Here is a 13,353-nt window from a genome sequence, read left to right as displayed (position 1 = left end):
ATTGTGTCCACGACAAGATAAAAGGTGAAAAAAGTGATTTTGCTTTTCTTGTAACAAGTAAATGTCTTGTATTGTAAAGAACAACATGTAATCATTTATAATTCCTAACGTCACACCTTGGCAATATATCCATTTCTGCCAACTTAACAACAGTCTGCAAATATTTACAAAAATGTATATATAAAATTACTTCTATACTTATAACTCGGACGAGTTTACTTTTCTCATGATATCGTAATGATATAACATTACTCATGCTACAGATGCTATTACGTTTTTTATAATCGTAGAAGCAAGACACTTTTTAAGATCATGTCTATTTAACTTCATATATAAATATATGTGTAATTAAACTGTACAAATCTATGAATGGTTTGTAAAAATTGTACATATTTTTAGAAAATATGTCACTTGCGAATGTTTAGTATTGTTGCAAATATCATAATACTATATCAAGACTCATGTTGTCAAATATATAATATTATGTATAATATATCAGTAGAGCAAAGTGTTATACAAACGTCAACTAGTACTAAAGAAATAAAAAAATGTACTTGTTTTGTGCAGGATTTTGTAAATGCCATTTTAATATATCAATAAGGTGTTTTTTGCACTTTGAACTACCAAGAATACATGTCCATTTCAAAGCTTCGTGATATAATTGAGTATCAATGCTATTCTCGGAAACATTTATATGTGATGTATCTTCAAGATATTTATTCAATATTTCTATTGCTTTATCCTATAAAAAACAGTGTAAAGTGTGTTACTATATGTATTTTGATTAATCTGTAACTTAAAAGTGTAGCCAAATGTTTTCTTATTTCAGAATTACTGTACATCTATAAAGGTTTGTAATTTGAAACAGTTTATATTTTAATTTTTTTAATATATGTACGTTTCTAAATGCACACTGGTTTAGTCTTTTTTTTTTTGGACAATGTCATATATATGTATATTCCTTTATAGTTGGTTTTTCTTATGTCAGTTGATAAAAAACGAACGGAAAAAAAATGTGTAACGTAAATCATGTATATTAAAAGACTCTTTTATTGAGTGATTTTTTAAGTAAAATTGTGTTTTGATTTTTTTTATTGTGTTCTGTATCAGTGCAATGTAGTATTTACCTTGATTTTTGCGCTTTCTGGAAACGGAAAAAGTTGTGATACATATTGAAGAGCANTAAATATTGGATACCATGTTATGTACCCATTTTNCACGTAAAGTACATTGCCCGCAAGATTGAAAAATGTGTCTATATTACTCATTCCTGCAACAGGATGTTCGTTGTACTTTGTATTTTGTATTAAAAAATAAAAAGCATCGTCGAGAAGTTNGGCTAAAGTGACGTCAGATACTTCATACATATCCCAATTCTGTGGCTCTCTATTTTTCAGAAAAAAACCAAGCTTTTCCCAAGAGGTATAATCATAGTTCACGCGATATCCTACAACAAACAAATGTTTAGAAAAATAATACCAAAAACATGACAAAGAAACAAAATTAGAGAAAGAGAAAGAAACAAAGAGAAAAAAAAAGAAAAGAATAAAAGAAAAAACATTATATTATAAAGAGTAAATGTAATATAGTGGTACAAGGTTGGAATATAGAATAACAAATACATAGGAAACTACGATCATAACTTGTTTGTATTACCATTTTGCTCTGTGATCACGATAAAATCATCTTCCTCAATATTCAAAACAACGATAGTTTTTCTTTCTTGGTCTAGGTACGAGTAATAGTGTGTAATAGACTTATTTTTTGATATTTTTACATATGTTACAGGTAACTTGTGTTCGCACATTTCTTTTGGATTTATTGCGATACAGTCTATAACTTTTATTGTGAGAGATTGTGCGTCATTGTCTCGTGTTACTTGTACCACAGGATAACCATGTTGTGTTATCCAGGACGTTATCACATTTTTTATATTTATATTCTTTAAATGAATAGTTGTATGTACGGCCGGCACAACACGTACATTTTCCCATAGAATATCAAAAATGGACTGTTCATTAAATGTGTCACTTGATGTATTCTTACTAATAACAACAAAGATCATAACACAAAATACATTAAGTGTATGTTTTACATTTTATAGAAAAATATGCATTATTGCTTTCACGTTACGTATAATGCAACTCACAGTTTAGTATACATTTTGTAAGTACTTTAATAATTATTACTTACGTGATAGAATACAATTTTATCGCTTCCTCAAAAATAGAGTTGTATAAAACAGTTTTGTTATAAAAGAAATTATTGATCATAGAGAATATATTAAATGCTACAACATAATTTCAATTAATCGAAAGGTATCAAACAATTATCACAAGAATATATATATCATATGTATATCCATTTTCATGTTTTTTACATGCAAACAATGATAGGTGTATGTTCTTGTATAGTTTGATAAAATATTCACGAATATTATTTTGCATAGTTTCATTTTTTGTATTTTTTTGTATTTTTTTCTTCATAAATTTCGAATTAATAGAATGAAATTTTATATTTTTATGCAGTTTCGTAAGCGCAGACTTAAGCAATTAATAGTTTTAAATTCTGAGTTTTCTTACATTTTTCTTTCCACATGGTACTGAGTGTTACGTTTGGGGAAAATAGATTTTCTTGTATTGGTACATCAGATTCAATATACGCTTGTGTATATTCAAAAACTACTCGTCGTGTCTGGATCGCAATCGACTTCAGTAAAGTTTCATTGTAAATCTGTTAATACAGTTTGTATGAGTACACATATATCTACTTTAGTTTTGGTATTTAATTTAAGGTGAAAAACTATACTGTTAAACTATCAAATTGTTAGTAATTTCGAAAAAGAGAAAATGTTTTAGTGTATGCAAATTATTAGTAGTAATATCACTTGACATTTGCTGTAAATATTACAAAGACTAAGTGGATATAGAATGTGATACTAAAATCTTTTACCAGAGTTTCTGACATTACTGCTTAATAAATATTTGTTTTCTTTCACATCATTTTGCATATATGTAGCATTATACATACATATAATATATGTGTATATTTACTATTGAAATGTGTATACCCGGTAAAAAATTTTTAATGTATAAAATTGTATGGACATATTCGGTATATAAATTTGCATAAATAGATATAATAATTTTAATTTGTGTACAAGTATATAGAAAAAATTTTTTGTTGGGTAATGCATACTGTTTACATCTTTTAAAAAACTACAAGAAATATACACTTTTTAGGTAATAATGTTACAGTATTATACATATATACAATATTAAAGTGCTTTAATATACCATAATAATTTAGTGTCTTTTATCAAATTTTATTAAATGCAAGACTTACTTGATTGACTAAATAAACTCCGTAAAATGTCAAAAAACCTTTAAGAAACCAAGGATCAGATTGTTTCAATGTAACTAACCATTCACTGAACATTTCTTGTATCATACTGCATACAATTAAGCATGTTACTTTCGTTTTTTTTATAATTGAATCTATTTCTCTATTGTATGCAATACTAGCGTCTCTAGAAATATTATTTTCTTACAGCAATTTTGTCGTTTTCATCTTATGTATGATTGTTTTAAGCTACTTTTACCTGAAGAGTACAAGTCCAGTAGTTACTATAGTTTTGTAATTGTTAGAGTTTATTGGAAGTGCTACACAGTGAACGTATGAGACTGATGTGGTATTCTTTTTCTTGTCGTCGATAAATGTCACAAACTTTTGTATAAGTAATACTGCGTATGAAATGTCGGTTTTCACTTGAAATCTAATTTGAATAGCAAGACGTGTATGATACAACAAGAAAGTATAGTTATAATAGTCAGTATACTCTTGTAATACTGCTGTTGCTACCAAATGAGTAGATATTTTAGGTGTAGTACGAAATACTGTATAGAGGTGATTTTCTTCAATTTCTTTATCACCATTTATATGTGATAAAACTATTTCATTAGAGGTATGGTTAAATTGAATAGTAAATGCAGCCTTGATTGCAGGATTTTTCCAATAAGGAAATATCCATTCAGCGGGAATACGCGGTAAAATCAAATATCTATATAATGAAAAAACGTAAATTATAAATATACACTGATATGTAACTATTAAAACTGTGTACATCTTATTTCTACAGAACGAAAAAAAAAATTGTTACTGCAGTGGCGTTTTATTTACTCACTTTTCTTTTTTAGTTTCAGGTACATATGGGATAAGTGTTGCAACTTTCTCTAAAATGCAATTATATTTCGAAGTTATCCAATATATTCCAGGTTGTATATCTCTTTTTCGTTGTTTTATTTTAAAATCTTCTATATATTGGTCCTTGAGAACGATGTCAATGAATCCTTCTTTTGTAGAAAATGGCTCGTATAACCAATGCGAATAATTATACCGAGGAATGTTAGTAATGATGTTAAAATCGTATATAACATTACAATAGTGTTTGACATACAGTCGTATTTTTTGGTCTGTACATGAAATGTTGAGTTTGACACAAGAATTGACGTTGAGTGAATTATTATGTACTTCCGCTGAAATATTCATAATATATTCAATCGGTTGTATACATTGTTGGTCTTGAGATAACTTTTCATCAGTTGAAAAAGCAAATATAGGTAGAAATATTAAGCAGAAAGTTCCAAAGAATGTAAGCATCTTCATACTGTGCATCTAGAAAATTATTTTGTTTGTTAAACAAGAAATGCATATGCCATTAAAGACGCAATAGACAAATTATAAATGTACACATCAATTGTTAATTTTTTATCAGATATAATTGTCAAAGACAGATGTGTATGACCCATCTAGAATATGTTTATCACTTGGTTTCGATGTCTTTATGTTTATCACGTACGCATATAGATACACTCGCATAATAGGTGTCATGATTGCGTTAATTTGATATATAGAAGGGGACGATTGGAGAAAGAAAAACGCAAAGTGTACTAGACAATTTTAACAAATTATTGTAGGAATTATTTATTTAAAAGGTAAAATAATCTCCTCGTGTCTTCAATTAATAAGCAGAATAAAATATACTTTATTAAGGAATGAAAATATAATTGTGCGAAACAATTTGAATGCAACGGCTCGGGAAAACACAAAAGTCAGTCAACTCGGAGCAGCGGATAACGACTGTTTTATTTTTCTCGTTTAGCGGCCTCGGTAGCGCCGCAGCTCGCTTATCTCTTGTTTTTCCCATCGTCAAGGACAGGGCGAGTATTCTCGCTCTTGTCAGATCTACCGGCATCGATCACGGGCGTTTCGATAATCGCTCGACTCAAAAGATTTTTCGCGCCGCGCCTAATGCCGCGTGGTCAAATAGATTAACATCCTACATTATTATTTGAACGAATAAAGGTATACTCGAAAAGTTTGTCTACAAATTTTGAGCGCGTTTTAATTATGTAGTATGTCACACATTGTGCAAATTATGTCATTGTAAATACGATAATTTTAGATTGCATTAATAGTTATGTAATAGTCATGTATGGTTTATTTAAAAGCAGTAAAATTTATACAATAAGTGATAAATTAAAGCAGAAATAAATTTTTTTAATAGAAAGAAAACACTTCCTCTCTCTCTCTCTTTCTAACGAATTTTATAGAATTTTACCGAGAAGTGAAAACTAGAAAATATACTTGACAACAATAAATATGAATATTTACCACATAATAAACGAGTTTTCATAACTTACCATGTTTGAGATAATATCTCTAGCTCCTAAAATATAAATCTTACTTTTCACTTTATACGTATTATCACTATATAAGTTTAAAAACGAATTGCCTAAGAATATCTGCGATCGTGCCTCTTGTAGAGATGATCGATAACTACAAGACAGTCTTTTCCGTGAAATAATAAATACTTATCACGATGTAAACACCTGTATCGAGAAAACGACTTTTTTTCGTAGATTGTGTTCCATGTATATACATATGTATGTATAGAATTATGAGTTTCAAAATATAAATTTTCACTGTTTACTACACATTCATATGTTTCGGATCCTCGCACTTTTCTTTAAAATACAGATAAAAAATGTTAGATAAAAAATTAGTTTTATGTTTGAAATATATAAATGGTCATTAGTGCAAATCGCTGGATGTTTGTGCAAAAAAATATATACAAGTAGTGTAAAATCTCTCGTAGACAGATAGAAAGATTAAAAGTGAGTTGAGAAGTCCTGAACTTTTTTATATTTATTACATATAAATCAGAAGTAATTTTTGGATAAATCACGCTAATCAGCGTCGATGTTTAGCTGAGCGAACGGCAGTGCACGTCAGTTGCGCGGAGAGCTCACGCACACTACCTAGATAACATTTTGCGAGCACAATTTTATCTCAAGGAGTCGTCATATGAACAGCATATAACCAGTAAATCTAGACGGTAGTTTGTACGTGAATATCTAGTCATCACACACAAGAACGACTTATTCATCATAAGTATGTAATATACCGTCAAATTAAGAGTAAATAATACTATACGTTAGCAACTTGCGCGTTATTCGATGGTATATTGAATAGATATTAGATAGTTTTTGTGCGCAATATGCACGCGTGTGCGAGATAAAATATGTTCGGAAACAAAATTCAAGCAATTCACTTACAAGAGGTACATACTTATTTAACGCGCGCAAATTTTGCATTCAAGAAATGTTATCTGAACAGTCGCGTGGTACACTGACATGCTTTCGGCTAAAAATCGGCGCTAAATGGTGTAATTTATTCACTAATTACTCTATTATTATATGTAATAAGAAAAAATAGTTCACTATTCGACTCAGTTTTACTCCTTCTAACTGTCTACGAAAGATATTACACTAATTGTCGAACACTTTGTATATAAGTATGCTTTTAAGTAATAAGCGATAAGTAAACAAAAAAATAATAAGTACCTAAGAAAATGTTCTTTTTGATTATAACACAATTTTATTCACAGAACAGTGGAAATTCAGAAAAAAAATGTTAGATAGCATACAAATGTTTCCACGTACATTTTCTTGAAAATATTGCGCAGTGATAAGAATTAAGGAATTGTCACAACATAGTAAAGTTTATTGTGCAAATACAGTTTTTATTATAAAATTTTGTTATACATAATTTTGTTTGAACATATTAACTAAAAAAACAAAATACATTATGAATAACATACTAATTTAATTCAATTATTGGTTATCAGGTTTTAAATGCATAAAAATATTATTACGAGTATCATATATCATTTTATCATACATAATACTGTTTGATATAAATTGCTTCTGTTTTATACATTTTATAGTTTTATATATCCAGATAATAATGTTTGCGTGCACGGTCTGCGGGCGTTAAATATGTAAATCTTATATGTAATTTGTCTGAATTTTGTTTGTGAACATATTTCATCGCGCATATTGCGCACAAGAATTTATCGAATACCCATCTAATATACCAACAACTAACGAGCAAATTGCTAACATATTGTAAGTTATTTACTCTTAATTTGAAAGTATATTACATACTTAGGATGAATAAGTCGTTCTTATGTGTGATGACAATATATTCACGTACAAAATTCTGTCTAGATTTACTGGTTATATACTGTTCATATGACGACGCACTGGAATACGATGTTACTCGCAAAATGTTCTCTGAATACCTACAGAATGTGTTTTTTTGTATACCGTGTGTTTTATATATTCAGTTGTGAGCAATTAACCTTAAAGGTATACTTAGTCGCGCAGTTGTGTAAAATGAAATATAATGTAATAGTAGCATTTCGTGTACCAAACATTCTATTTCATTTTATGATTACTTTGCGAATTATTAAATGTATTAAAGTAGCTAAATTCTACATTTTAAACATAATTAATAAATACTTTTTTGTGTCATAAAATAAATTAAATCTTGTTATACAAGAATAACGTTGATATTAACAGCAATACATAGATACCATTTTATATTTAAATTGAAACGCATATGTCTATACAAAAAAATTGGTAAAATCATCATGTGATTAATAGTGTAGTACATATTCAGGTACAACCCGAATAAGTAGTTTCTTGCTTCGTATAATCCTTCGACGCTTCACCATTTTCTTCATAATAACGTCGTGTATAAATAATGGCTGCAAAAATTACAAATTATATTAATGATAACATGATGTATACTTTTGCAAAAGTTTAATAATGTTGAATAAAACAATTTTATAATACAAAAAACAAGAATTACTACAAAAAAAAACAAAATAAAACTGTGTATGTGTAAACATATTATATTATAGTAGTAATAAAAAAAGTGTTGTACTCACGTAACAAATACTGAACAAATATAACAATTTTTATTTTAAAAACTTCAATTTGTAAAATAATTTTTAACTGTTATTTAAAAACTATATTCTATTTATAAAACCTCTCACCGTTTCTAGATTATATCTGTTGATTAAATTTGTAACCATCACTACTACAGTCTTAGTAATCTAAAACCACCATGGAATAATAATATTGAATATAATACTTTCTAAATCACTCACTATTATATATGTCATACTTTTATTATGCTAAATTACAACTATATAAATAACTAATATACTTTTTTTACGTACATGCTTTAATGTACGTATTCACATAAAAAGAAGATTGTTTTACAGTTATAGCTATATTAAACATTTAAGTTCACATAACGTACCGTTTCGAGATCTTCATCTAAATATATGTGGTTAATACTAAAATTCACAACTGCAAGTAGGCCAACCGGTCTTTTAAATGAAACACATATAACAGATATTTAGTATAAACTCTCTCTTAGTAGTTATATTATACTCTTGTAAGATAAAAAATCCAATGTATATAAAGTGAACAAACATAATATACATGGAAAGATATAAACTACATACAAGATGTATAGTGTAAATTATACATAATGTACATACAGTAATAGGATAATACAAAACTTAACAGGTTTATATAGAAAACTTTGTTCACCTTGGAAATTTATTTTGTATTTGGCTTAGTATAGTATCCAGTGAAGAAAATCTTTTTACGTGCTTTGCAACAATATGGAAAAAAATGCTAACAAAATCATTGTCTTTTCCTAAAGTATGTTCTTGTGCATAACGCACTTCTAATTTGTAATTGTGTCCACGACAAGATAAAAGGTGAAAAAAGTGATTTGGCTTTTCTTGTAACAAGTAAATGTCTTGTATTTTAAAGAACAACATGTAATCATTTATAAGTCCTAATGTCACACCTTGGCAATATATCCATTTCTGCCAACTTAACAACAGTCTGCAAATATTTACAAAAATATATATATAAAATTACTTATACACTTATTGCTCGGACGAGTTTACATTTCTCATGATATTGTAATGATATATCATTACTCATGTTACAGATGCTATTACGTGTTTTATAATTGTAGAAGCAAGACACTTTCTGAGGTCATGTCTATTTAACTTTATATATGAATATATGTGTAAGTGAACTGTACAAATTTATGAATGGTTTGTAAAATTGTACATAGTTTTAGAAAATATGTCATTTGCGAATGTCTAGTGTTTTTGCAAATATCATAATACTATATCAAGACTCATATTGTCAGATATATAATAGTACGTATAATATATCAATAGAGCAAAGTGTTATACAAACGTCAGTTGGTACTAAAGAAATAGAAAAACGTACTTGTTTTGTGCAGGATTTTGTAAATGCCACTTTAATATATCAATAAGGTGTTTTTTGCACTTTGAACTACCAAGAATACATGTCCATTTTAACGCTTCGTGATATAATTGAGTATCAATGCTATTCTCGGAAACATTTATATGTGATGTATCTTCAAGAAATTTATTCAATATTTCTATTGCTTTATCCTATAAAAAACAGTGTAAAGTGTGTTACTATATGTATTTTGATTAATCTGTAACTCAAAAGTGTAGCCAAATGTTTTCTTATTTCAGAATTACTGTACATCTATAAAGGTTTGTAATTTGAAACAGTGTATATTTTAATTTTTTTACTATATGTACGTTTCTAAATGCACACTGGTTTAGTCGTTTTTTTTGGACAATGTTATATATATGTATATTACTTTCTAGTGAGTTTTTCTGTTGTCAGGTGATAAAAAACAATCGGAGAAAAAAATGTGTAACGTAAATTATGTATATTAGAAGACTCATTCATTGAGTGATTTTTTAAGTAAAATTGTGTTTTGACCTTTTCTATTTTGTTCTGTATCAGTGCAATGTAGTATTTACCTTGATTTTTGCGCTTTCTGGAAACGGAAAAAGGTGTGATACATATTGAAGAGCATTAAATATTGGATACCATGTTATGTACCCAATTTCCACGTAAAGTACATTGCCTGCAAGATTGAAAAATGTGTCTATATTACTCATTCTTGCAACAGGATGTTTGTTGTACTTTGTGTTTTGTATTAAAAAATAAAAAGCATCGTCGAGAATTTGGGCTAAAGTGACGTCAGATACTTCATACATATCCCAATTTTGTGGCTCTCCATTTTTCAGAAAACAACCAAGCTTTTCCCAAAATTTATAATCATAGTTAACGCGATATCCTACAACAAACAAATGTTTAGAGGAAAGAAATACAAAAAACATATAAAAAATCAAAGAAACAAAGACAGAGAAAGAGAAATAAACAAAGAAAAAAAGCGAGAAAAAAAAAATAGAATAAAAGAATAAACCTTATATTATAAAGAGCAGAGTAAATGTAATACGGTGGTACAAAGTTTGAATATACAATAACAAATACATTGGAATCTACGATCATAACTTCTTTGTATTACCATTTTGCTCTGTGATCACGATAAAATCATCTTCCTCAATATTCGAAACAACGATATCTTTTCTTTCTTGGTCTAGGTACGAGTAATGGTGTGTAATAGACTTATTTTTTGATATTGTTACATAGATTACAGGTATCCACCACTTGTGGTCACACAATTCTTTTTGAATCACTGCAATACAGTCTATAACTTTTATTGTGAGAGACTGTGCGTCATTGTTTCGTGTTACTTGTACTACAGGATAACCATGTTGTGTTATCCAGGACGTTATCACATTTTTTATATTTATAGTCTTTAAACGATTATTTTTATGTACGGCCGGCACAACACGTACATTTTCCCATAAAATATTAAGAATGGACTGTTCATTAAATGTATCACTTGATGTATTCTTACTAATAACAACAAAGATCATAACACAAAATACATTAAGTGTATGTTTTACATTTTATAGAAAAATATGCATTATTGCTTTCACGTTAGGTATAATGCAACTCACAGTTTAGTATACATTTTGTAAGTACTTTAATAATTATTACTTACGTGATAGAATACAATTTTATCGCTTCCTCAAAAATAGAGTTGTATAAAACAGTTTTGTTATAAAAGAAATTATTGATCATAGAGAATATATTAAATGCTACAACATAATTTTAATTAATCGAAAGGTATCAAACAATTATCACAAGAATATATATATCATATGTATATCCATTTTCATGTTTTCTACATGCAGACAATTATAGGTGTATGTTCTTGTATAGTTTGATAAAGTATTTACGAACATTATTTTGCATAGTTTCATTTGTTGTATTTTTTTTTTCATAAATTGCGGATATATAGAATGAGATTTTATATTGTTATGCAGTTTTGTAAGCATTGATTTAAGCAATTAAAAGTTTTAAATTCTTAAGTTTCTTACATTTTTCTTTCCACGTGGCACTAAGTGTTACGTTTTGGAAAAATAGATTTTCTTGTATAGACACATTAGATTCAATATATGCTTGTGTATATTCAAAAACTACTCTTCGTGTCTGGATCGCAATCGATTTCAGTAAAGTTTTATTGTAATTCTATTAACATAGTTTGTATGATTACACATATATCTATTTTACTTTTGTGTATTACTTTTAAATGAAAGCATACAGTGGTAAGCGACCAAATCGATAGGAATTTCAAGTAATAAAAAAATTTTTAGTATATGCAAATAATTAGTAGGAATATCGTCCAACATTTTCTGTGAATATTACAAATACTAAGTCATCATAAAATGTGACACTAAAATCCTTCAACATATATTTTAAATTTTCTACTTAAGTCGTATCTGTTTTCTTTTATTTCGTTTTGCGTATATGTATTGTTCATACATATACATATGTGTATAGTTGCTATTGAAGTGTGTTTAATGCATACTATTTACAAGTTTTAATAAAAATACACGAAATATACACTTTTTTAATATTACTGTTAGAATATTATACATGTTAAATAATAGAAAATTATCTCGGGCTCTTTTAGTATCAATCTAAATGAATATATGTAAGTCTGGTCAGTAAAAGTTAATCGCAGAATGTTGTGCGAAAAAATAATGTGCGTATATATACGCTGCATACATTTATATAGTTACATTTACGTGTAAATTTTTCACGTGAGGTTTTTGAACTCAAATAACAATTCTTTAAATTATATAGGATTCTAGGTTTGCATATATGAAAAACTTCGTATACCCTCTTAACTAATATTATATATATAATAGTAAAATGTTTTACTTAAGATAATAATTTAGTGTCATCTATCAACAAACCTACATTAAGTGCAAAACTTACTTGATCGAATACATAAACTCCGTAAACTGTCAAAAAACCTTCAAGGAACCAAGAATCGAATTGTTTCAATGTAACTAACCATTCGCTGAACATTTCTTGTAGCACACCGCGTACAACCAAGCACGTTACTTTTGTTTTTTTTATAATTGAATCTATTTCTCTATTGTATGCAATATTAGCGTCTCTAAAAATAATATTGATCTTACAGCAATTTTGTCGTTTCCATTCTATGTATAATTGGTTTTAGCTGCTTTTACCTGAAGACGACAAGTCCAGGAGTTACTATGGTTTCGTAATTGTTGGAGTTTATTGGAAGTATTAAATACTGCACGTATGAGACTGATGTAATATTCTCTTTTTTGTCGTCGATAAATGTCAGACACTTTTTTATAAGTAATATTGCGTATGAAATGTCGTTTTGCACTTGCAATCTAATTTGAATCGTAAGACGTGTATAATACAACAAGGAAGAACTTATATAATAATCGGTATACTCTGGTACATCGGTATATTCTGGTAATACTGCTGTTGCTACCAAATGAGTAGATATTTTAGGTGTAGTACGAAATACTGTATAGAGGTGATCTTCTTCAATTTCTTTATCACCAACCATATGTGATAAAATTATTTCATTGTAGGTATGGTTAAATTGAATAGTAAATGCAGCCTTGATTGCAGGATTTTTCCAATGAGGAAATATCCATTCAGCGGGAATACGCGGTAAAATCAAATA

At 28.2% G+C, this 13,353-nt stretch overlaps 1 protein-coding gene across 5 annotated transcripts in view; it reads right to left on the bottom strand.

Annotated features, from left to right (window-relative positions):
* LOC109856245 (aminopeptidase N-like) overlaps nt 1–13,353 on the bottom strand; it is a 26,924-nt gene that overhangs the window by 2,016 nt on the left and 11,555 nt on the right. The window contains exons 1-9 of one of the 5 annotated variants that reach the window (XM_020431297.1): nt 12,878–13,333; nt 12,621–12,804; nt 11,717–11,867; nt 11,338–11,434; nt 10,795–11,189; nt 10,244–10,563; nt 9,672–9,859; nt 8,970–9,272; nt 8,674–8,743 (exon numbers count right to left, since the gene is read on the bottom strand). The exons of 1 other annotated variant lie outside the window; for it this stretch is intronic. In XM_020431297.1, coding sequence (XP_020286886.1) covers nt 8,674–8,743; nt 8,970–9,272; nt 9,672–9,859; nt 10,244–10,563; nt 10,795–11,189; nt 11,338–11,434; nt 11,717–11,867; nt 12,621–12,804; nt 12,878–13,233 — 2,064 coding nt within the window. In that variant the 5' untranslated portion in view covers nt 13,234–13,333. Of the gene's footprint in view, nt 1–7,998; nt 8,114–8,404; nt 8,465–8,673; nt 8,744–8,969; nt 9,273–9,671; nt 9,860–10,243; nt 10,564–10,794; nt 11,190–11,337; nt 11,435–11,716; nt 11,868–12,620; nt 12,805–12,877; nt 13,334–13,353 lie in introns of those variants that run through there. 3 more of the 5 variants (XM_020431294.1, XM_020431293.1, XM_020431296.1) reach the window with 3 other exon arrangements.

Source organism: Pseudomyrmex gracilis, unplaced genomic scaffold, assembly GCF_002006095.1.
Source record: "Pseudomyrmex gracilis isolate BER0280 unplaced genomic scaffold, ASM200609v1 scaffold_112, whole genome shotgun sequence".
Classification (NCBI taxonomy): Eukaryota; Metazoa; Arthropoda; class Insecta; order Hymenoptera; family Formicidae; genus Pseudomyrmex; species Pseudomyrmex gracilis.
Note: the sequence above shows the minus strand (reverse complement) of the source record. Positions and strands in the feature narration are given on the sequence as shown.